This window comes from Drosophila melanogaster, chromosome 3R, assembly GCF_000001215.4.
Source record: "Drosophila melanogaster chromosome 3R".
Taxonomy (NCBI): domain Eukaryota; kingdom Metazoa; phylum Arthropoda; class Insecta; order Diptera; family Drosophilidae; genus Drosophila; species Drosophila melanogaster.
The window spans coordinates 11,860,824-11,882,574 of NT_033777.3; the positions used below are offsets into that span (position 1 = coordinate 11,860,824).

Genomic DNA, 21,751 nt, shown 5'->3' on the forward strand with positions numbered 1-21,751 from the left:
TAAATGAATTAAACCCTAAACTTTTAAAGTATCAATTTTGTCCGACTAACTGCTTAATCTTTATCACACAGTTCCGGCAGATACATAATTGTGATGGGATCCCTCCACAAAGTTACCACAAATTTTGGCCTCCTTCCAGCCTTAATTGGCCAGGCCATCAGAAAGCGGCAAGCAGGCAACACCCCAAACTAAATTACACAATTAATAAGCGCAGCCAACAAACCAGAACACAAGCCAGCCCAGATAAATAACAACAACAGCACACAATAACCGCACATTTAAGGCAAAAATCTGCACTTAAGCAGAGGGCGAAGAGGTACAGGGGTTTGGGGTTAGAGGGTCTGTCCAGCCAAGCGAATGCGTGGGAAAGTATCCTGGCCAAGCTCGACTCCTATCCGAAAAGCGACTCAGAAATTAATCAGGCGAACATAATGCAGCGGGCCAGATGAGGCAAGGAAATGCGATAAAAACGAAATGCGAATCTTTAAAGTATTGCTTGGCATACATACATATATAGATAATGAAATACGAGGTTCCCGCAAGACCAAAACCAAACACGGCCGAACAAACTGAAGTTCCCTTTCAGCTCCGAACCCTTCTTGGCCTATATTTTCGTTCTGGCCCGAGGGCAGACAGGCCAAAATAATGGAGCCAATGGCCATGGAACATAACAACAGAAACTACAGTAAAAGCACCCAAAACGGTTAACAAAGCAAAACATAAACAAAATTCCTTTCGAATTTGTAATACCCTGAAGGTAGGACAAGCGAACTTAAATGTTGTATTGGTTAGTAAAACAACATATTTAAATAAATTTTTTAATATTTAATAACACTCGATTTAAATGTAGTACAACTACTTAAAGGTAACTTAATAAGACAGAAAGACAAAGGGAAGCTGTAAAACTATTAACTCGAGATGCTTTTGTCAAAAGATTCATTCCTCTTGGCCAACTAGTTCAAGCACTGCTTGTCGAAAGAGTAGCGGCAAACAAATAAAGTAACCAAGAGACCACGAAGACAAGGACGACAGGGAAAAAGCTCATAACCAAGGTCCTGGTGCTCGGCATTTTTGGGCAGCAGCTGCCAGACAATGCCACGCCCCCGCCCAAGCACATATGTGGGTGGGTGGTAAAACTCAAGCGTGGAATACATGGAGTTGGGGGCGAGTCCGATCCCCGAGTGCAATGGCTGCCCTGGGGGGACGAAGAAAAAGGGAGGCCAAGTTATGGCCATAGACAAGTGCTCGACTTTCTTATCTCGAAGCAGAGTTTTTCGCCCACCTCCCGGCTTTCTCGTTTGTTTTTCCCAGCGCATGAAATAGCAAACATTTTCCCCGAGTCATCTGAAAAGGGGAAAATGGGCAAAAAAATAAAATAATAAAACGGAAATCCTTCGCTCCTCAGCCAATACTCATTAGATTTGTGCAAATACTTGGCTGCCAATACCCCAAGCTCCTCTGTACTTCTTCTAATGATGGCTTTCCCGATTTTCCCTCGCCATTCTCAAAAGTAATTCCACTGCTTACGCAATTTTTCATTTCGCGCTTGCTGCGCAAATAAATCAGAAAATTCCCAATTTTTCTTTTTAACGAGCCACCAGCATTTTTCCATTGACTTTTGCCTGATTTTCCTTCCCACTTTTTGGGGATGTTAGTGCACTGGGCGTGACCTGCAATGCTAACGCAAATAAATCGTTCAAGTTTTCGGTTTCCATTCCAATCGAATGTAATCAAAGCCGAGCACTTCACATCTCAAATATGTTTGCCATTACCCCATGTATTTTGGCCCAGTTAAGGGGGGGACTTTCAATGATAAGTTGCTACTTTCAAGCCAAAAGTCAAAGGCCAAGTGGCATTTACCAAGCTTACAGATACCATAAAATATTTACTGACAGGTTTCAATTTTTAGTCACATTGAGAGAGCTCTTTTACACCTATTGATAGTTCCACATGACGGGTTGATTAACCGAATTCGAAATAAAATCTGATGTTTGAAAGGGGTAGTTAAAAAATACAACATTTTGCTGCTGTTCTTATTGTGCACAGTTTAGAAAACTTAATGCTTCTGATTTAATTACTTTCTGAAGTGGAAAGTTGTCGGGTTCTTCAGCACAGATTGCTATTTTATTCCTGATTAGATTTCCTTGTAGGTTACAACTTGTAACATCCATTTGGAGATTTGTTCTCAATTGTCCCGAAGACAAAACCATTAGGATTTCCCCGCTCATTTCCACTTCCTGTCTCCATTCTCCATTTTCGATTCTATGTTCTACATTCTTCTCCCGGCTCAGTGAGTTATCCTGTTAGCATGGGCTTCGGCCCCACTTACATACGTCTCCCGCATTTGGAATTCAATAATTTCCATTTGTTTACTACATAGTTGCCCTGTTTGGCTTCACCCCCCGCAATTAGCTACCCTCCGCCTTCACTGAGCTGCACGAAATGTGCTCACATTTGGCCACAAATTAAACTAAACCCACTTTGGATGGAACCTTATTTGCTTCTATGCGCCTTCGGCAATGCTAAATGTGTGGATAATGAAGGGGTTTTTGGGGCTTTCGGTTTTGGGAGCACGGAAATATGGGGCGGAGGTATAAGCCAGGTGGAATGGCAGCTAAAGGCGAATGCATTCAAGGACTGTGCTTTGTATTTGCCATTCGCAATCAATTGCCACAATTTGTGTTGATATACGGGTTGCCTATACACTCGAGCTGGCATCTCGCTCGCATTTTCCCCCAATTTTTCACCCAGCCTATTCTCACCCCTCATAATTCCAAAGAAATATCCCATACAATTGTGGAAAAAATCGAACTTTTTAAATTTCCATTCAGATTGATTTTTATCACTACAACATATAAATTGCTTTTCCGACCTGTCGTGATTCCTCTCCATCAATACACCAGTTGGTTTTTTCGCTGGCATCGTTGTTGCATTTATTTAAAACTCAAATCGAATTGCAATTAAAGGAAGCCAACGACGTACGATGCGAATATTTACAGGGCATCCACACATCCTGTTCGACTTTTGGAGCCGGGCCAAAAGTTCAGTTAAACAAAAATAGTTTGAAGGCTGCTCAAACTGGAAGAAGGAGTAACTAAAAATATCTGAGGTAGTCCAACCGATGTTCATGTTCAACCGAACTGAATAATGCAGAAGTGTACGTTGGACATGTGCTTATTCCTGGGAGGTAAAATCAATTTTGAAACCAACACACAACAATGTTGTTTTAAAGTTGAAATCAATTGAACTTGTAAAAACATTTAAATGTGGACTTTATCAAGTATTGGTTTCACTCATTTAAGCCCACTAAATCAAATCAAATTAAAATGCCTGCAATCTTGAACTTAATAAAATCTCAGTTATAAGCCGTAGCTCATGAACATTTTGCCGCAATTAATTCACCACCCACATTCCCCTCATTCTCCCGAGAGCTTCACTTAAATGTGACCGCAATAAATTGCTTTACAAACTGCAACAATTTATGCCTAATTATATTGAAATGTGACAGGCCATTGGCGCTGCTTTTAATGCCGAAATAGGGCGCCATTGACCTTACCTCTCGTCCCTTGGCTCCGCGCCCCCAAAAGTCAAAAGGAAAAGCGGAGAGTGGCGGCAGCAGCTGATAGCTGTAATCCGACCAGCTTAGACCAACCCAGACCACCTCAGAGAAACCCTACTTTCCGTTTTTTTCGCGACCCCGCCGACGGAAGGAGAATGGCCCGGCAGTAATTCACACAATAAGCCGCAGACAGGCAGCCAAAATGAGAGAAACAACCAATATAATTTTGAATTAAGGATGTAAAAGCAGGTAAAAAAAAGATACCTATTAAAAACCATAAAATGTGGGTTAGTTGAAAATGTCCTGATATAACACGAATTTTAGATAAAAGAAGAATTTTTTAATAAGATTATATTTAGAAAATTTTTTTTCCACTTTGAATAAATATGATAACACTGTATTTCATCTGAACTCCCATTTTAAATTTGAATAGAACCAACAACTTTTGCTACCCTGTAGAATTTCCGGAGTAAATAGATAATGGAGAAAGCAGAGCGCGCAGAAATGAGAAAAGAAAATTTTCACGAAGCTGGCTGCTTGTGGCACGTTTCACCCACACATACACCGAATCATGCACACACCTGACCGTGGCTGAAAAGGGTGGTGGTGGCGCGGGGAGGGGGCCAGACTTGTGGCATGCCTCAAAGGCAAATGTGGCTCAGACGGAAAACGCATAGAGAGACATTTCGGCGTGCCAAAGCTAAAGATGGAAAAAAAGAGATGCGAAACGGAGAAGAATTCTCTACCCACCGGAACTTTAGTAGCACACCTCTTTAACACGTAAGCGACAATTACGTTGCCGCAGTTGCAGTTGCAAGATACAGATACATCAGCAACAGCCACAGAAACGGCGAGGAAAATGGAGAGAAAAATCAAGCCGTGAGTCATAAATTCGCATCGACGCCTCCGCGTTTTTTATTTTGTTTACACTTTTTTTTTTGCGCAGACACAGCAGGGGAGTGGTAAGTGCGGGGTGGGGGGCGGTGGATAAATGCAGCCAGCCAGTCGGGTGAGAGATAAAGATAATGTATGCGGCATGGCTTACACAATGTATCTGAGAGATACAAAACAATTAAAGGCAGCCGGCAAAGGCTTTAATTGTGATTTTATGCAAATGTTTGCCAAGCCCCAGATTCTTTAAGGTTCTGCCAGTCGATTGAATTGAATGTCCCCGGCAGGCTTAAATCACTTTATGTAATATTTATTCCACCTTCTTTCCTGACTCATCTCCACTGTCGGGACATTGGTTATTGTATATTTTTGCTGCAAATATTTTCCCCATGAAATCAGAATCAGTTCTGCGGGTTTCCCCCGCTGGTTGTATCTGAATTTTGTGCTAGCTAGCTGGTTTTAGCCCCACTCATTCCTTCGCATTTGAAGCACTTGCAATTTAGTTGAAATTGTCTTCCAAGCTACACAACAATAGCAGCTGCGTAACTGCCCCCCTCTACAAACTTCTAGTTGCAGATTGCAGGCTGGGATCAAGTTGCAGTACGCTTATCCTTAATTCTTGACTGACTTTGATTGACAGGAAACATGGAAAATTAAACAAGCGATTTCCACTTATCTGTGACTGATGTAAGTTACTTCTAAATTATATCAATTGCTTGGTAATGGAAGATTTATAAGATATGGATTATTAACCTTTCATCAAGTATCTGAGAATATATACTTTGTATAATCATTTAAGATTTTATTTACTGCAATAATTGCATTGGTTTCGCGGCAGAATGTTTAGTCATTTGTTGAATTGATTTTAGTTTGACTTTTCTAGCTGCATATTTTCATTCAATTTCCTTTGGCTTGCAATATTCTTTGTCCAAAAAGAAGAACATTTTTGGCAATTTAATTAAAACACTCAGATATTTCTGGTTTCGACTCATTGGCAATCATTGCAACCACCTGACCAGAATTCTATCCGCAATTGCCCAGTTTGAAGCAGAGAGAGCACTGCAATTACCTACATCCCTTGGCCAAGCCACAAGCTAAGTAAATATCTCAAAACAAAGGTAACTATTTTTGTAGCTCAGTTTCAACCACAGAAAGTATAACCCTTTCTCCCATGCTGTCAAGTCGAAAGTCCAAAGTTATCGCTCCATAAATGTAAATGTATTTGATTGCCATTTTTGCAAATATATCCTTGGCTGGACATGAGAATGGCATGAGAAGTAATTAAAGAAAATATTCTTTGTTTTTCTTTCATTGGCTTTGCGAATGGAATGGGCGGAAATGGGGCAAAAACAGATCATGAACATTTGCCACCGAAATAAATATCCATTGAATTTGCTGAAAAGGGTTCAAGGATATGGACTTCCTTCCTGGCCAGGGCAATAAAACATAACAAGTTGTCACAAGTGTGACACTGATTGAAATTATAAACTGTCACCAGCAGGGACATCCCTCGGATGCGTAGATACACCCATCCACACACACACACGTTCGAGTGGGTGTCGTACCATGTATATTATTTGAGATTTTTGCATACAAATTATGCCAAAAGTCTGTCCCTTGGCAACTGCAGCAAATGTATTCCAAATATTTGCCCGGTGAAAGTGTTGGCGATATAAGGACGAGAGGGCGTGTGCTAAAGGACGAAGGCTTCAGGGGGGAAATATTCGGTGGCTGGATAAAGTTTTGGCCTGCTGCTGTGCGATAGAAAAAATATTGTTGCGCATTAAGTCTGGCTTGCTGGGCTAGTTGGCAGTTTTAGTCCTCGGCTCCAGTGGCAGATGCACTGCATCCCAAACAGCCTGCATATTAACCTACCCAACTCCCATCATCATTCTGGCTGCATAAACTTTTAATTTGTGCGTAGCTAGCGAAAGTATATGAAAAATGGCACGAAAACAAAAGTTCCCCATAAAAAGTAGACGCATGGATGCAGGTCCATGGACACCATGGACACACCATACAAGGAGGACGAAGACAGGGGCACAGGAGTCCGTAATTGAGGCAAACTGTGAAATACGAGTACATAAAGTCTCGGCAAAAGCAGGCCAAACAAATTAAAAAGGCGCAAGCAGCGGGGCAACATTGGGGTAGATCGGGATACAGGGATTGAAAGATAATTAAGTGAGTGCGCAAAAAAGATGAAGACCGCAACGGAGGTAGTCAAAGTATCTGATGTCCTTAAAAAAATTGTGCACAGTGATTGACTTCAATATTAAATGCCGTAAGGTACAATGTATTTATTACAATGTAATTATTCTGGGGGCTATATTGGTTAGGCGTATGTAGTAAATATATAAGATAGTGGAACTCTCGGCCCAGTTAATTCGATTCAACATTACTTCATTGAATTTCCCTCGTTAATCAGGTATTGATTAGGCCAATAAATAATGCAGGCAAGCAAAGCCAAATTGTTCTACAATACATTGAAGAGCAAACAATTCATGCTCCCAATACTAGCCCCACGATGGGGAAAACTAAGTAGACAGTGGGGATAAGAACGAGTTAAGTAAATTTCAATTAGTTAGTACCTCGCCATAAAAAGGGCTAAATAAGAGACTGCGAAGGAGGAAGAAGTTCACCCAAAAAAAAGGAAAAAACAACTCTTCCATATTCCTGAAAAGTTGGCTTCGGCTTAAAGTTGACAATTAAAAACTTTTCGGAGCTTTTCGTGTTTTGTTGTAGGTTCTTTTGTTGTTGTTTTGCCTTTGCTATAGGTTGTTGTTGCCTTCTCTTGTCTAAATTAGTTTTTTTATTGCCCTTACATACAGTAGTATCATTTTTTGACAAAAAATGGTTATTGAGTTTGCAAATATAATCTTAATTCAATTAAGTTCGAGATTTAATTCAAAATAAATCCAGAAATTCTTGTATTACAAATTTTTAATACTTATTTTAATATTATACATATTTAATATTTTCCGAACTTGAACGATATTCAAACCTAAAGTTTTTATATGATTAATTAACCGATTGAATATGATGACTGAAAAGTGTAGTAAAAACGGCAAGCGTGTAAAAAGTTCGTGTATCTGAAAGTTGGCAATTTTGATCTATTTTTGCCCAAATTGAGAGACAAAGTTTGGCAAAAGCAAAACTGTGCAAATTAGTTTAGTTTACTGGTGTTTTGTTGTTGCTCCAAAATGATTTACATTTTCTGGGTTCTCGAATCAAATTAGAGTTGTCTCCGGTTCTGCTTGGTCAAATAAAGAATGCCTCAACAAGTTGTTGGTGGTTTTTTATTTTTTATTTTTTGCAAAGAGTGGAGAGAGGGGTTTTTTTGGGGAGGGGAGAGGGGCAATGCTTAGGGACAGATTCTCCGATCAAATTAAAGTTACTTTTCACATACGACAAAAGCCAGTTTGCTACTCCGCTGGCGTTGACGTCGACTTCGGCAGCGAAAGCCGCGACATGTGGGCGGTAAAACACACACAGATACACACGCACACCACTGAACAACTCACCTCGGTCAAAACGCTGCGACTGCGCTGCTTTCGATTCTGCTACGGCGGTTCGAAACTGGTTTTCGTATGCTATAGCTATATGCTATATGCCATTTGCTTATATGTACATATAGTATTTCTGGCTTAGCTTCTCTTCTCGTCCCGTCGATATGTGCCTGTATATGTACTGCTTTGGTATTTCACCTCTTCTTCTTTTTATATTTCCAATATATATGTGTTTTTTATGGCGTTGCGAAACACTCGAGTAGGCTTGTGCAGTTGTTGTTGTTGTTGTTGATGTTGGCAGCCTGTGGGTTCTGTTGGCCCATATGAGACAAGCATTCAATTAAGCCCCACAATTGGCCAGCAAACAAAAGAAATCACACAAGTAAACACAATTCCTCACTGTTTCACCCATACGAGCACAGCTAACCTGTGAGCTTCACTTGTCGCGCGCGCGCTTTTCCTCAGCTTTTCCTCGACCGCGTGGGCGCAGATGTGGGCGTTGGGTTGGTCGGAGCGGCAGCGACGGCGGGACGATGGACGGGATAGAACGGACCGCCAAGCGGCTGGCTAGTGGTTTCAAAGTACGTTGCTAGTAGCGAGATTCTCCAGAGCGATTGATTTACCCAGACGACAAGCGCGCGACGACACATCCGCACAGCACAAAGTTTATAAACAAACTGAAAACTGTAGCCGAGCAGCGACGCCGAGCGCCAATGGCAGCAGCGTCGCGACAGAGGGAGGGCAGAGAAGCAGCCCCACAATGGCAGCCGGCTTCAAACGCGTTCGATGGTAGCCGGCAACTCCAACATGTTCGAAAGAAAACGAAGATTGGGGTGTTGGGGCTGAGCTGCAGTAGAAACAAATTGATATTACAAAACTGTTGTAATTGAACCTTTAATCAGGCCCAACTTTAAGGTAACTAGCGTTTAATACGACAATTTAAAGTGGTCGAAATGCATTAAATGCAAATATGCCTATGCATTTGCTAGTGAACTTAAATCACAAAAATGCTAACAAGATTGATATGCCTACTCATATGTCAGTTTTATGTCAGCTAATGAATAATAATATATACAATTATAGAATTTTAAAATTACTGAAAAATCTTCCTAAATAGTAACTATTTATACTGTATTATAGTCCACTTAGCAATAAGAAACAAGCTAAAAAAGCCACAGAACTTCTGAATCCACCCTCGCTTTGATTTTTGGTCTGCCAACCTGTTTGAGTTCGATGTGTTGCATTCGCAGTGGGCTCCAAAACTCCCCAGACGACAGAAGAGTATAAATAGCAGGTAAGGAGGATTTAAGAGCCACCGCGATTAAACCCATTTGATTTTGCGCCAAAAAACTACTAATTTTAGTAACAAATGCTAACCCTGCGCTTTTCATTTAAGCCAGGCTTTCATGCATTACATTTCATTTTCATTTTTCTTAGTCGCTGATTGTTTGTTGATGTCATGGAGCGGTTTTTCTAGATATATATGTATATGTACGTGTATATGTATTGTTTTTTTGCTGCTGCTGACGCTGCTTCTGTCACCAATGATGTTGTTTTTGTTGTTGTCGCTGCCGCCGCTGTCGTCGTTGCTAAGTCAATTTTAAGGTTTATTTGAATTTCATTTTTCCTAGTTTTTCTTTAGCGTTTTTTCGCTTCTTTACTTTGACAGCGGACGTTGTTGTTGATATTTTTAGTGTTTTATGTAAATTTTCCAAGGCGCTATTGAAGCCAGGTTTGTGCCCACTCCCAAGTACATACATACAAACATAGATATATGCATAGTTGCTAATGAGGTTGGCTTTATGCCCGTGGCTTTATGCCCGGCCATACTTATTGGTGGCGCAGGCTTTTTGCTCCTGCATCACTTTCCCTTCAAGCCTGTTGCTTGTGTGTGTTTGCTGCGAACTAATAACGAATTAATTTTGATTTGAATTATTCATGCTCGGCTCAACACACTCACAAATGGGAGTTTGGCAACACACAAACACACACATGCATGCACATTGACAAATAAATTAGCATTTCGAAAAGGGGATAAGCCGATTTAACACGAAATATGCAATTACCGCACTGGAAAATCCGTTTTGGATATCAAAATCAAATTCAAATCGAATTCCCCATTTTAACTGCCGTGATAAATACACGCCTACTGCTTGAAATAGAATAGAATAGACGTATGCAGACAATCTATTCTTAGTAACAATAACTGCATTATAAATAAATACTGAAATATATATGAAACTTAACATTCCACGTTGATGTCATCCTGTTTTGCCGGCAGTTAGCAGATATACTCCGGAATCTTCTGACGATCGGTTATCTGACTTAATTCGGATTTAACTAAGTCTCCTTTCCTTTCTTGCTATCTGCCTTTAGCAGGCAATCAGCAAAGACAACAGGCAGGTGAAAGGGGCAAGGTGAATGGAGAAAGTCTGAGACCCCCATTTCTCTCCTTTCAAACAGCTATCCTTTCGGTACCGTTAATGATGATGCCACACACGTGTTCCTGCCGCTCTGTGCGTATGTGTGTGTGAGGAAGATGCAGCTGAGCTCCAGTAGGATGCACTCATGCAGCTTGATTGGCCTCCTCCTCGTTTAACCAGCCAAGCTCCACCTTTCACCACCCCCAACCCCCCAGCCACCCTGCATTCCGCCCACTGAATGACAGTCAAAGCCGAAGAAGGAAAACAGGCGGTGCGGGAGGGTAAGCTGGGTGAGACGGAGAAAATAACTTCCTGTACTTTATGTTTTACTACTTTTTTTTGCCTCGATAAATAAATGGGTTAGTATTACCAAGGACACCTGATATACGGCAAAAATGAGGCAGGAGACTCATGCTAAATTGAAAAAGTAGGCATAGCAACTGAATAAATTGCTAGAGGAAATAAGGATGATAAAGTGGGGGGGCATGGTAAATAATACAATAAGGGTACCTTACGCAAGGTTGACTACGTCATAGAAGAGTAATTAAAATAACAACGCTCTTCTGAAAATATGAAAATGTGAACAGAATAGCGAACAACATATCAGTTAAAATGTACTAACTTCCAATGAAACGAGAAATGACCTAACTGCTGTCAAACTTTTTAGACAATCCGAATATGAAATGACTTGACTCGCGTTGGTTCCATTCAAATTGGTTGTCGTTATCCGTGGACACTGACCACTGGCCCCATCAGAAACCCCCTTTGTGGGCTAATTAGTTGGGCCGCAGAACGGAGTCAAGTCGGGAATTATTATAGCGCTGATAAAGCCCTGCCTCTGCCCACAAAATGCCATCATCATCATCGATGGCGCCGCAACTGTCAGTGCAGTTTGGGCCATGATTTATGTGTGGATTTGGCCAAGGGGGGGGATTAAAATAAACATTTCGGCCCGAACTGAACTGAACTGAACCGAAAACCAGACAAAGCCAAACAAAACTATTGCTAATGAGGTCCGCAATGCGCGTGGCAAATAAATTCAGGGGGCAGCTGACCTCTAACCTTCGAACCCGCACTCACGCATTCACCCCTTTTGCCACACTTCACCCTTTTGGCCGCCAAAAAAAAAAAAAAAACGGGCTACTCCGCTAATGACCAAAAGCGGATTTCGCATTGCAGGCAATTATTATTTCTTGTTCTTCCTTTGCCTTTATTTTTTTAAACATAAATTTAACTAAGCCGCTCAAGTGGTGACCCTACGAAAGCACCCTCACTTGCCATTTACTCGGAGAAAGTAACCTCCGAAAGTAAATAAAACCCGGTGAAGCGTTTCAGTTTTGTACATTGCTTGATTCACGGCTAATGCGAGGATATCAAATTTAATTTTGCGTAATTAATGTTTCCCAAACTTCCATTCGCTGCCCTTTCCAACCTTGATAGAGGTCCAAATCATGACCAAAAGAAAATTCATTAATATGATTTAGGCCCAAAGGATAAACAACAAAAACATGGGCTTAAAGGCATAAAACCTTTCAAAACAAACCAAAAAACAACAACGAAAAAAGCGAACATTTGGAGTACCTGTTCTTTGTAAAGCAAAAGGGGTATACCCAATTGGATTATTAAGATTATAAATATATTTATTATGTGCGATTTTTTATATCTACTATATGAGTTAGAAGGCTGTGATTTTAAGCTTGCATATTGATATCTTGCAGTCATTATCAGCCTTTTTTGTAAAGGGTATCTTATGGTCGAGACAGCCGACTGTGCCGCTTTTCCTTGTTGTATGTTTGTTTTTGGGTCCCTCATCGTGCATGACTGAGCCAAGAAATAAAACCCTTTTGGCCAACGTCTGGTCAAAAATGGCAGCTGAGGAAAAATAACAGAGCACAAAAAGAACTTGGTAATAAAAGTGCCAATTTTGGTCACCTATATGGCGATGGATCTTAAAAATTTCACACTTCGACTCTGAAAACAAAATACCATTTGATTGCTCAATAAAGGTATTAAAAACATAACCAATTTTCGCAAACATTAGCTGGTTTAATCTAACACTTTTTTTTCGGTTATTCAGTAAATAATTTTATTATTTTATTTATTGTAAATGTTTTGCGTAAAATAATAAATATTTTGCGTAATTAAAATGTTTGTAACAAAACGTATTGCTTTCACACTGTCCAAATATTGGAAATGTACATTCCCAGTATTGAATTCGAGCCAATTAATTATTTTTGTGGCTGCACACATGTTTGCGCAACAGGAAGTTGATTGCTAACAAAGCGGAAGCCCCAGCAACCGCCAGGCACCACCCACCCGCCCTGCTCCTCCAGAAGTTAGGGTAAAGGGTTCGTAATCAGCACGTGGTATGCATCCTGCGCAGGTTCTCGTGGGTCTGCGGATCGCTTGTTGTTTTGGTGTTTGGCTATCTATCCGCTTCACCACGAATATTGCCTGCTGCGAGACCGGACTGTCAGAGGCGCTTTTCTCATTTTCCCGACTGAACTGGCTGTGTCTGCCATGTTTATTTGTATTGGCTGCGGCGATGGATTTATGAGCGAAGCCATTGAACTTGCTCCCCGCTAACGTTCACTCTGCCTTTGCTGGCTTCCCGGTCCTTACTATCAACACATACATACCTAGTCAGATGTGTGTATATGTGTGGCTGGCACACAAATATGCCAAAGGCACGCACATAGCCTAAGCCACTCGTTTGGAGACAAAACAGCCACCCAAACACATACACGCCCACCGGCACGCCCCCACACACTTGGTGGAATCCCATCCTACGGCACACCCCTTTTGGCCATTTGACCCGTCAGGCTGCCCAATTTTGACATTTGCGTTTTGACGCACACGGCGTATACGTAATTTGTGGCTCTTACTCTGACTCTTTAAGTCCTGTTTCAGCTCACGCCGCTGACCACGTGACCAGAAAATTGTTATGGCTCCTATTACTTGGGAAAAGTTTTCAATTCTAAATATAGACGCGGAGAAGTTGAACGCAGACTGTAAAATACACCGCGTTTCACAACTAATAAAGCGTCACACAATGGTAGCAACAATAACTTAAAGTACTGATTTTATTTAACTATAAATCATATTATCATAAATTGATATAACATACGATGCCGTAAGTGTTTTATGGCCTATATAAACAGAAAAGACGTTATATAAATAAAAATATGCTCCAAGATATTAAAACAAGCTTTGGCTATTACGATCATATTTCAGAACCTTTCAACTGTCATTCGATTATGAAACGCACTTTATGTACCACACACACACACACACACACTATGGATGCGTGCGATTTCTCATATATCATGGCTTGACCTCTGCTTCCTTAGCCAGTGGTATAAATTGTTTGTCCTGTTTGAGCACTGTTTGCTGTTGCTTTTGTGTTTATTTTTATGACCCAAATGTTGGCACGTATAAGCGGAGGGGTCCAAGTAAGCTGCCTTATAATACTATAACCAATATAAATGTCATTTATGTTTTGGACACTTTTTGGTAGCGGCAGTCCTGGCCCAGCGGGTTTCACAGGAGGTGGAACAGCGTGGAGGGTCCTCAAGTGGAGAAAAAAAATACAGTAAAGAGTGAAATTCTGTTGTGGTCAGCGATACAAAAACTACAGCGAATCGAGGATATTCTGATAGGGATGGGGACGGTGAATTAGAATCAACAAACACTTGAAGCTCACAAACATAGAAACAGGATATATGCAGGATGCACAGAGTGCTGGCTCCATTTGTGGGTATCTGTATCGCTAAATCCAAGAGTATTTGTATCCCTATCTGTACGTGAATCCAAATGCTGTTGTGGCGTGTGATAACCATCACATTCCGCACACATGAAAGACTGATAGCACCACTTAGTGGCACTTTAGGATATGCAAAAGCTGTAAGGACTTCCGCTTACGTTTCGCTCAGGATGCTCGAAAAAAAGTTGGAGTAAACCTGAACTTCTCCTGGATCTGGCTATTTTCTCCACCTACTTTTTGGTCTGGAAAAGTGTTTGGATTTTGCGTTTTGTGCTGCATTTTGTGGCAAGGATGTACTTTGTGTAAAGGTAAGCTATTACTTTAGAATAAGCTTGCTGAAAAGTTATAAACTTAATTGACATTTCGTTTAAAAATACATGCCAGAAAATCAATTTACTAGGAGAATATTCATTTGCCGTTTAGCGAATGTAAACATCAAGTCAAATCACCAACCTACGTGCCTATCTGCAAACTATTCAGACACAATATTAATGGACAAGGAAATCCTGGCTCATCCATCTCAGCATTCTCATTTCCAGCTGAGGTGAAGACAGTCTTCCATTTGCTCCATGTGAACTGCATGACACGCGGCGCGAGTGGCCCAACCCATAACCCATCCTCCGAAAAAAGCTCCTTCCAACTTCCGGTCTCCCGCTGCTGATGGTTCCCCTACCAAAGTTGGCAATAAAAGCGGAAGGCGTCGCTTTCCAAATGGCGTCATGCTGCTTTGAGCTTTGTTTTTCGCCCCCTCTGCTTTTATACTTATAGAAATATATATATATTTTTTTTTATTTATGCTTTTTGCGCATCGGTCTTATTATTGCATTAAGTGAAGAGGAAAGTGTGGCGGGGGGTCCTTGTTATTTTTGCTATTTGCTGTCCTCCGCGTTATTTTGCATTATCTTTATATGAATTGGGGATCCCCCGAACCCTGCACATTTCCCCGATATTATTATTTTTATTATTATGCATGTCGCGTGTGTTGCCGCAAAGATGGAAAACAATATTTATTTATTTTAACCCTTTTCGCTTGGTGGGGTGGGAAAAAGTTGTGACACGACTCCCCCTAATAGACCATAAATATGACAAGTCTTAAATTTTCTGTCCTTCCTGCTACATTTTCACAACCTTCGTCAAGAAACAAAGTTTATTCTCAGGTCACGATTGTGGCCCCTTCTTCGTTTGGCAACCCAATTCAAATTGCAACTATTAATACATAAATTATATTACACAATTTAATTCGCCCACATTTAACTCGCTCCGTTGACTTTATTTTCTGCCTGTTTTGTTTGCTGTCAACTTTCTGATGGTGCATTTGCTGGGATTATCTAGCTTTGGTTTGTTTCTATTTGATTTATTTTTAGTGTCAACTAAACATGAAACATGCAAAATATGCCACTTTTAATGCTCCACACTCGACTTTCTCCTACCATCGCAGCATTCAAAATATATAAAGTGGGGGGCTGTGAAAAAAGAGGACTTTATGCTGTCACCGAGGTTATTCAAAATAATGCGATTGCATGGGCTTAAAATCAGAGTCGAAAAAGGTGTGAACAGGACACACACTTTAAATGCTATTTATTGGGCTTAACTAATTAAAATGACTACTTAGACATGTTTATTCAAAGAGTTCAATGTATCGTTAAAAGTCACTCGAAATTCGAAAGCAGTTGATTTTTTAAAGGTTTAATGCAATAAAACCTGTTTTGTGATCCTGTTAAAAAATCGTCCAAAAACGCATTCAATAGATAACATTATTTACAGAATTATTTTGCATTTAAATTGCAATGAAAATTACATTTTGCGTGCACGTTTTTAATTTTATGTCAATTATATTTTATGAGCGCATATAAGCAACACCGGTTTGACACAGAATTTACCAAAACAATGAAAGAAAAGTTGGCAATTACCTCAACTTTCTCGTTCTCCTGGCCCTTCCTGCTCCCCCCATCCCCCATTCCCCACTCCGGCAATTTGCATGCCCAGCAAAGTTTTAGTGTCCAGTCAGCGCGTCTGGCCAAAGCGGATCGCATTTGATTTGCGCGTATATGTACATATATATATATATATATATCCATCCGCAGCACTATCCATATCCATATGTCCGATTCGATGCCCACCGGCATCGCCGTCACACTGATCGTGTGCCTGCCCATCGCAGGTAGCCGATACGATGCGATCCGCTCCGATCCGATCGGATCGGCGATTTGGTCGCCGGCTCTCGATGCTCGATGGGTTAAAAGGCCCGCTCCGGCCGGCGGGTCGAGTCAGTCTGCCCCTGGCCTGGCCCTTTGTCGGGACGCGTTTTCCAGAGCGTTTCACAGCCGAGAGCAGGTGCAGGTGGTTACCCCCCGCTGCCACCGTGACGTACACCGATGACCGAGAAGAGGGAGCGGCCGGGCCCGCTGCGCTGGCTGAGACACCTGCTCGACCAGCTCCTGGTGCGAATCCTTAGCCTGAGCCTCTTCCGTTCGCGCTGCGATCCGCCGCCTTTGCAGCGTTTTCCCGCAACGGAACTACCGCCTGCCGTCGCCGCCAAATACGTGCCCATTCCAAGGGTGAAGGGACTTCCGGTAGTTGGGACACTTGTGGATCTTATAGCCGCCGGCGGAGCCACGCAGTAAATCCGTAAAGTTTAACCTCGAAAAGTCGGAGAGAAAGCAATCGTGTTGAAAATGCATAATATATTCTTGTGTCCGAAAACTCTATAAAATTGGCTTATGCCGGACTAGTTCAATGTTAAACAATTCAACCTTAATTGGCAACCTTTTGAAAAAAGTGATTATCAATAGGTTTTTCTTTTAAGAAAGTGCTTAACCCTACTAAATTACCAAAAAGTGCAAAACGTAATAGAGTTTTTTATATCTAAAATGCTTCATGAGATACTAAATTATATTAAAATCTCACAAATCGAAATATTTAAATCGAAATATCAAAGCTGCAAAGAAGAAAAATATGTTGAAATATACAAGGACGAAACTAAAAAACTAATCACAATCTCTTCGACTTAAGAGAGTTCAACTACAATACATATGTATTAATATATTTTCGCCGAAAGGATCCATAGTTTAACCCGTATATCCTTTATCTGTTTAGCCTTCATAAGTACATCGATGCGAGGCACAAGCAGTATGGTCCCATTTTCCGGGAGCGATTGGGCGGTACCCAGGATGCAGTGTTCGTATCGTCCGCAAATCTCATGCGCGGAGTCTTCCAGCACGAGGGTCAGTATCCGCAGCATCCGCTGCCGGATGCCTGGACGCTGTATAACCAGCAACATGCCTGCCAACGGGGACTGTTCTTCATGTAAGTGGAGTGGACCAAATGAGTCCGTTGAATTGCAAATGTGGAGCCGACGAAAACGATCTCTTGTCTCTTCTTCGATGGGAATAGGGAGGGCGCCGAGTGGCTGCACAACCGACGCATACTTAATCGACTGCTGCTCAACGGAAATTTGAATTGGATGGACGTGCATATTGAGAGCTGTACCAGACGAATGGTGGATCAGTGGAAAAGACGCACTGCGGAGGCGGCGGCGATTCCGCTAGCGGAGAGTGGTGAAATACGAAGCTACGAACTGCCCCTGTTGGAACAACAGCTCTACCGTTGGTCCATAGAAGGTACAAGACGTCATGCATTAAGGGCTGATCCCCATACAAAATGATTTCATCCCAACTCTATCCACTTGTAGTTCTGTGCTGCATCATGTTTGGCACCAGCGTGCTCACCTGCCCCAAGATCCAGTCCTCGCTGGACTACTTCACGCAGATTGTGCACAAGGTGTTTGAGCATAGCTCGCGACTGATGACATTCCCGCCTCGCTTGGCCCAGATTTTGCGCCTGCCCATCTGGCGGGATTTCGAGGCCAATGTGGATGAGGTGCTGCGTGAGGGAGCTGCCATAATCGATCACTGCATCAGAGTGCAGGAGGACCAAAGGAGACCGCACGATGAGGCGCTTTACCATCGCCTCCAGGCGGCGGATGTGCCAGGCGATATGATCAAGCGGATATTTGTAGACTTGGTCATTGCAGCAGGTGACACGGTGAGCAATCCAATTGAATTGCAAAGCCCATTACTAATTGTAGTTACACCTCATTTAGACCGCATTCAGCAGTCAGTGGGCTTTGTTTGCCCTTTCAAAGGAGCCGAGGCTCCAGCAACGACTGGCCAAGGAGCGAGCTACCAATGATTCTCGCCTGATGCACGGCCTGATCAAGGAGTCCCTGCGTCTGTACCCCGTAGCTCCCTTCATTGGCCGATATCTGCCGCAGGACGCGCAACTTGGCGGTCACTTTATCGAAAAGGATGTGAGTGAAAGAAATTTCTTTGAGTGCCTCATCGCTCATGTTTGCCTTTTTTCAGACCATGGTGCTGCTCTCCTTGTACACGGCAGGTCGCGATCCATCACACTTTGAGCAGCCGGAACGTGTGCTCCCGGAGCGCTGGTGCATTGGAGAGACGGAGCAGGTGCATAAGTCACACGGCAGTCTGCCTTTTGCCATCGGCCAGCGGTCTTGCATTGGTCGCCGTGTGGCACTCAAGCAGCTCCACTCCCTGCTGGGCCGATGTGCTGCTCAGTTTGAGATGAGCTGCCTTAACGAGATGCCCGTTGACAGCGTACTCCGCATGGTCACCGTGCCCGATCGGACTTTGCGTTTAGCCCTTCGGCCGCGAACCGAGTGATACAGTCATACACGCATAAACATAATCATAGAACTAACACTAATCGTAATTGTAATCGTAGTCTCTTTAGTTTTATATAAATATATAAATGTCACATATTTAGTAATCTATCTAGTTAAAAATTTCAAACTAGGAAAACAATGCCTGCAGCATGATATAGACTAATAGCACAGTCGCCAGAATAAATATTCCCAGGAGTGGGGCACCCCACACCAGTTGTCCAAAGATCATCGAACAACCGATCGTTGTGAGAGCGGGTATAGAGCCCAATGGTCGTAGGCAAACTCGCGGAGGAACCAGATTTTCACATATTTCAACGTGGCCGGAGCTTTTGTCAAACCACTGTTCCGTCATCGGAGCGTACAACAGTTGCCGGGCCACTTTTCCGAAGTAATCGTCGCGGACGTAGAATCCTTGTAATTGACTACCATACTGGATAAAAAATGTTATCAGGGAAAAACAAAGAGGCCATTTTAAAGAAACTTACCTTATTGTTAATCTTTTCCGAAACGAAATGCAGCATTCTTACCAATGCTCTAACTTCATTGGTTTGGATGGGCAGCGTGGCGGGATCGACAGCGGCATGCAGGCTAGAAGCATTGAGCGACATTTGGTGCGGGTTCAGCTTTGAGGTGTCCAAAGTGTCGCTGGCGTCGAAAAAGCTGAAATTTTGCACAGCAGGCGCAGAAGGCACAGATGGTTCCTCTGGCAGAGTTTCATGCATAGATAGATTCGCTTGATCAACCTGTTTAGATATTCAAATATTTAAATTTTATGTTAACCAAAAACGAACAGTAAACTCACATTAAACGTTCGACAGAATGCGTCGATGCATTGACGCAAAACCTCCGGAATGCGACTGAACTCGCGCAGGGTCACTTCTTCCTGGGTGCACTCGCCAAAGATCTTCTTATAAAAGTTCTTAAGAAATCCTTCAGACCGCTGTCTCTCCGCAATTTCATTTCGTAGCTTGGCGATGTCTCTGAGCACCGAGTTGCGGGCCATACTGATTAGCAACAAGAAGGTTTCCATTTGCGTTTGCATAGTATAACTAAAAAGTTTGGCGGAGCTTATGTTAACAGCTTGATTCCACGGAGTGCCTGGAGAAACGGATTTGCTAAACGAAACAGGATTATTTTAAAATGAGAAGTTATTTAACTAAATAGTCTCAACCCACTTCATTATGTTGACTTGGCGCTGTGGCGAGTCAAAGCCAAAAGAATTGCCTGCATGTATAGCCTCAAAACGCTGAAGTTTATCTACTAAATCATGTTGAGAGAAGATTGTGGCCAGACGGTACAGCATAAATGCGTTCCTATACACAGTGTAGTCCAACCGCCCAAAGTGTGGCAGTAGCTGCATAAATATGTGAGTGTACATAATAAGGTTGTCGATAATAAAGCCATCGAAGCAGGACGAAATGGGCGGCCTGTAGGAAAGACTAGGTCTGAAAAGAAATGTATTAGTGGTCTTTAGTGTTTCAATTTATCAAGTTTAATCTTACGTTTTATTGTTCAGCGACGCTATGGTGTATCTCCATGGCTGAATGTAACTGAGCCAAAGCTCCAGCACCACCATCAACGAGCTGTCCAGAGGCCAACGATCGATCAAACCAACAATAAAGGCGTAGATTCTTGCCTTAACCATACTCAACGATACCTTACGCAGCGCGCACAGCGAACTGTGGTCGTGCTGAGCGCCATTTGCAAAAAAGTGCACCTGCTTGACCAAGGTGCGTACGCCGCGCACAAAATCGCTGCTGGGCAAATGATGCTCCGACTCGATGTCGTAACGCAGCCAGATGTCTACGAAAAAGTGGAGTACACTTTCAGATCGCCATGCGTAAGCCCGGTTGGAGCTGGCACTTGGGCTGTTGGACTGTGGTGATATGTTCCCGACGCCAACGCTTGCACTGGGAATGCCACCGCCGCCCGACACGTTTCCACCATTGCGATAGGAGCTGGGAATCTTAATGTAGCGCGGTTGTCTTTGGGGCTGTAATGCTTGGGCTGGCAATGGCTGTGGCGCCTTAACCCCGCTGCTAAAGTGCACCGGTTCTATGCGTGCATCGGGAAGCAGCGGCAGGAAGTTGTTAAGGTACTCGGCCACCAGTTTCAAGTAGACCGTTTTGCTGCGCACATTGTGGATTTGCATGGCTATGGGATTGATAGAGTGTAGTGGCTGCAGGGCATATAGCACAAAGTGAATCACATAGAAGTCGAAGGCGTTGAGCGAGAGCGTGGACACCTGGTGCATCATCGTCTCCACATTGATGAGTTCTGCATAGAAACTAGGATTCTGACCATTCTGCAGCAGGCTAACGAATTTCGCCTGAAACGAAGGGAATTAGAGTGAGCCATAAATACCCCTATTTAATCCACTTACCGGCAGCAGATTGATGTCTAGTTCGAATTTGTACTGGTCGACGAGCAGACGGTGGCAAACATGCATCAGGGGACCACAGACGCCGAAGAACTGGTGCAGCGTTTGGAATTGCACCGGATTGTTTTCAAGCGTCGTGGTCCGCAGGCCCCAGCCCAACGGATTGCCATCTATCCCGAAGATGGAGTGCACAACGTGGGGGAAGATCTCCTGCACTTGGCGCAAGGAGCACCGATCGAACAGGATGCTCAGCTCGTGCACGCGCTCGAATAGAGGCAAACTGAGCACCGTCAACAGGCGGCTCTGGAATGGAAAGATATTAGAGCGCAATTTGTATTACCTCGATGCTCGCAACTTACGCTTAGGTTTTCTGGCGGCATGGTCTGCGACATGGTGAGTTCGTGTGCGTCAAAATTGTCTTAAATTACAAATAAATATCACTTTAAATCATAAAAACTCTTGCCGGCGTGCTGTAAACAAAAACCTTTCGTCGTGTTGCCGGACCTGCGAAAAATGGTATCATTCCATAGGGCTGCGACATC

The 21,751-nt window shown here is 42.7% G+C and overlaps 3 protein-coding genes across 4 annotated transcripts in view; 1 reads left to right on the forward strand and 2 right to left on the reverse strand.

Annotated features, from left to right (window-relative positions):
• The window catches only part of CG6959 (uncharacterized protein), a 46,759-nt gene extending 38,122 nt beyond the window's left edge, over positions 1–8,637 (reverse strand). For both annotated transcript variants that reach the window (NM_141865.4, NM_001144565.2), the window contains exon 1: positions 7,972–8,637. The gene's annotated coding sequence lies outside the window, so the exon portion shown is untranslated. The remainder of the gene's footprint in view (positions 1–7,971) is intronic.
• Positions 8,638–16,411: 7,774 nt separating this feature from the next.
• Positions 16,412–18,931, forward strand: sad (shadow). Its single transcript, NM_141866.2, has 6 exons — positions 16,412–16,762; positions 17,239–17,448; positions 17,536–17,762; positions 17,834–18,186; positions 18,245–18,451; positions 18,507–18,931. The coding sequence occupies exons 1-6, from the start codon at positions 16,518–16,520 to the stop codon at positions 18,825–18,827; spliced, it is 1,563 nt and encodes a 520-aa protein (NP_650123.1). The 5' UTR covers positions 16,412–16,517; the 3' UTR covers positions 18,828–18,931.
• Positions 18,879–21,711, reverse strand: CG6962 (uncharacterized protein). Its single transcript, NM_141867.4, has 7 exons — positions 21,569–21,711; positions 21,213–21,512; positions 20,332–21,158; positions 20,005–20,274; positions 19,632–19,944; positions 19,315–19,572; positions 18,879–19,259 (listed from the first exon to the last, which is right to left on the reverse strand). Exons 1-7 carry the CDS (start codon positions 21,599–21,601, stop codon positions 18,957–18,959), a joined length of 2,304 nt encoding a protein of 767 aa, NP_650124.1. The 5' UTR covers positions 21,602–21,711; the 3' UTR covers positions 18,879–18,956.
• Positions 21,712–21,751: the final 40 nt, after the last annotated feature.

What these genes read in the sequence shown, in the direction of transcription:
- sad (NM_141866.2), top strand. Translation starts at nt 16,518, where the DNA reads ATGACCGAGAAGAGGGAGCGGCCGGGCCCGCTGCGCTGGCTGAGACAC. An exon ending in CTACCGTTGGTCCATAGAAG is followed by an intron (nt 17,763 to 17,833) that starts GTACAAGACGTC and finishes ATCCACTTGTAG; the next exon opens with TTCTGTGCTGCATCATGTTT. An exon ending in TCATTGCAGCAGGTGACACG is followed by an intron (nt 18,187 to 18,244) that starts GTGAGCAATCCA and finishes CACCTCATTTAG; the next exon opens with ACCGCATTCAGCAGTCAGTG.
- CG6962 (NM_141867.4), bottom strand. Translation starts at nt 21,601, where the DNA reads ATGTCGCAGACCATGCCGCCAGAAAACCTAAGC. An exon ending in TGCCGCCAGAAAACCTAAGC is followed by an intron (nt 21,513 to 21,568) that starts GTAAGTTGCGAG and finishes TTTCCATTCCAG; the next exon opens with AGCCGCCTGTTGACGGTGCT. An exon ending in GCGTCGCTGAACAATAAAAC is followed by an intron (nt 20,275 to 20,331) that starts GTAAGATTAAAC and finishes ATTTCTTTTCAG; the next exon opens with ACCTAGTCTTTCCTACAGGC.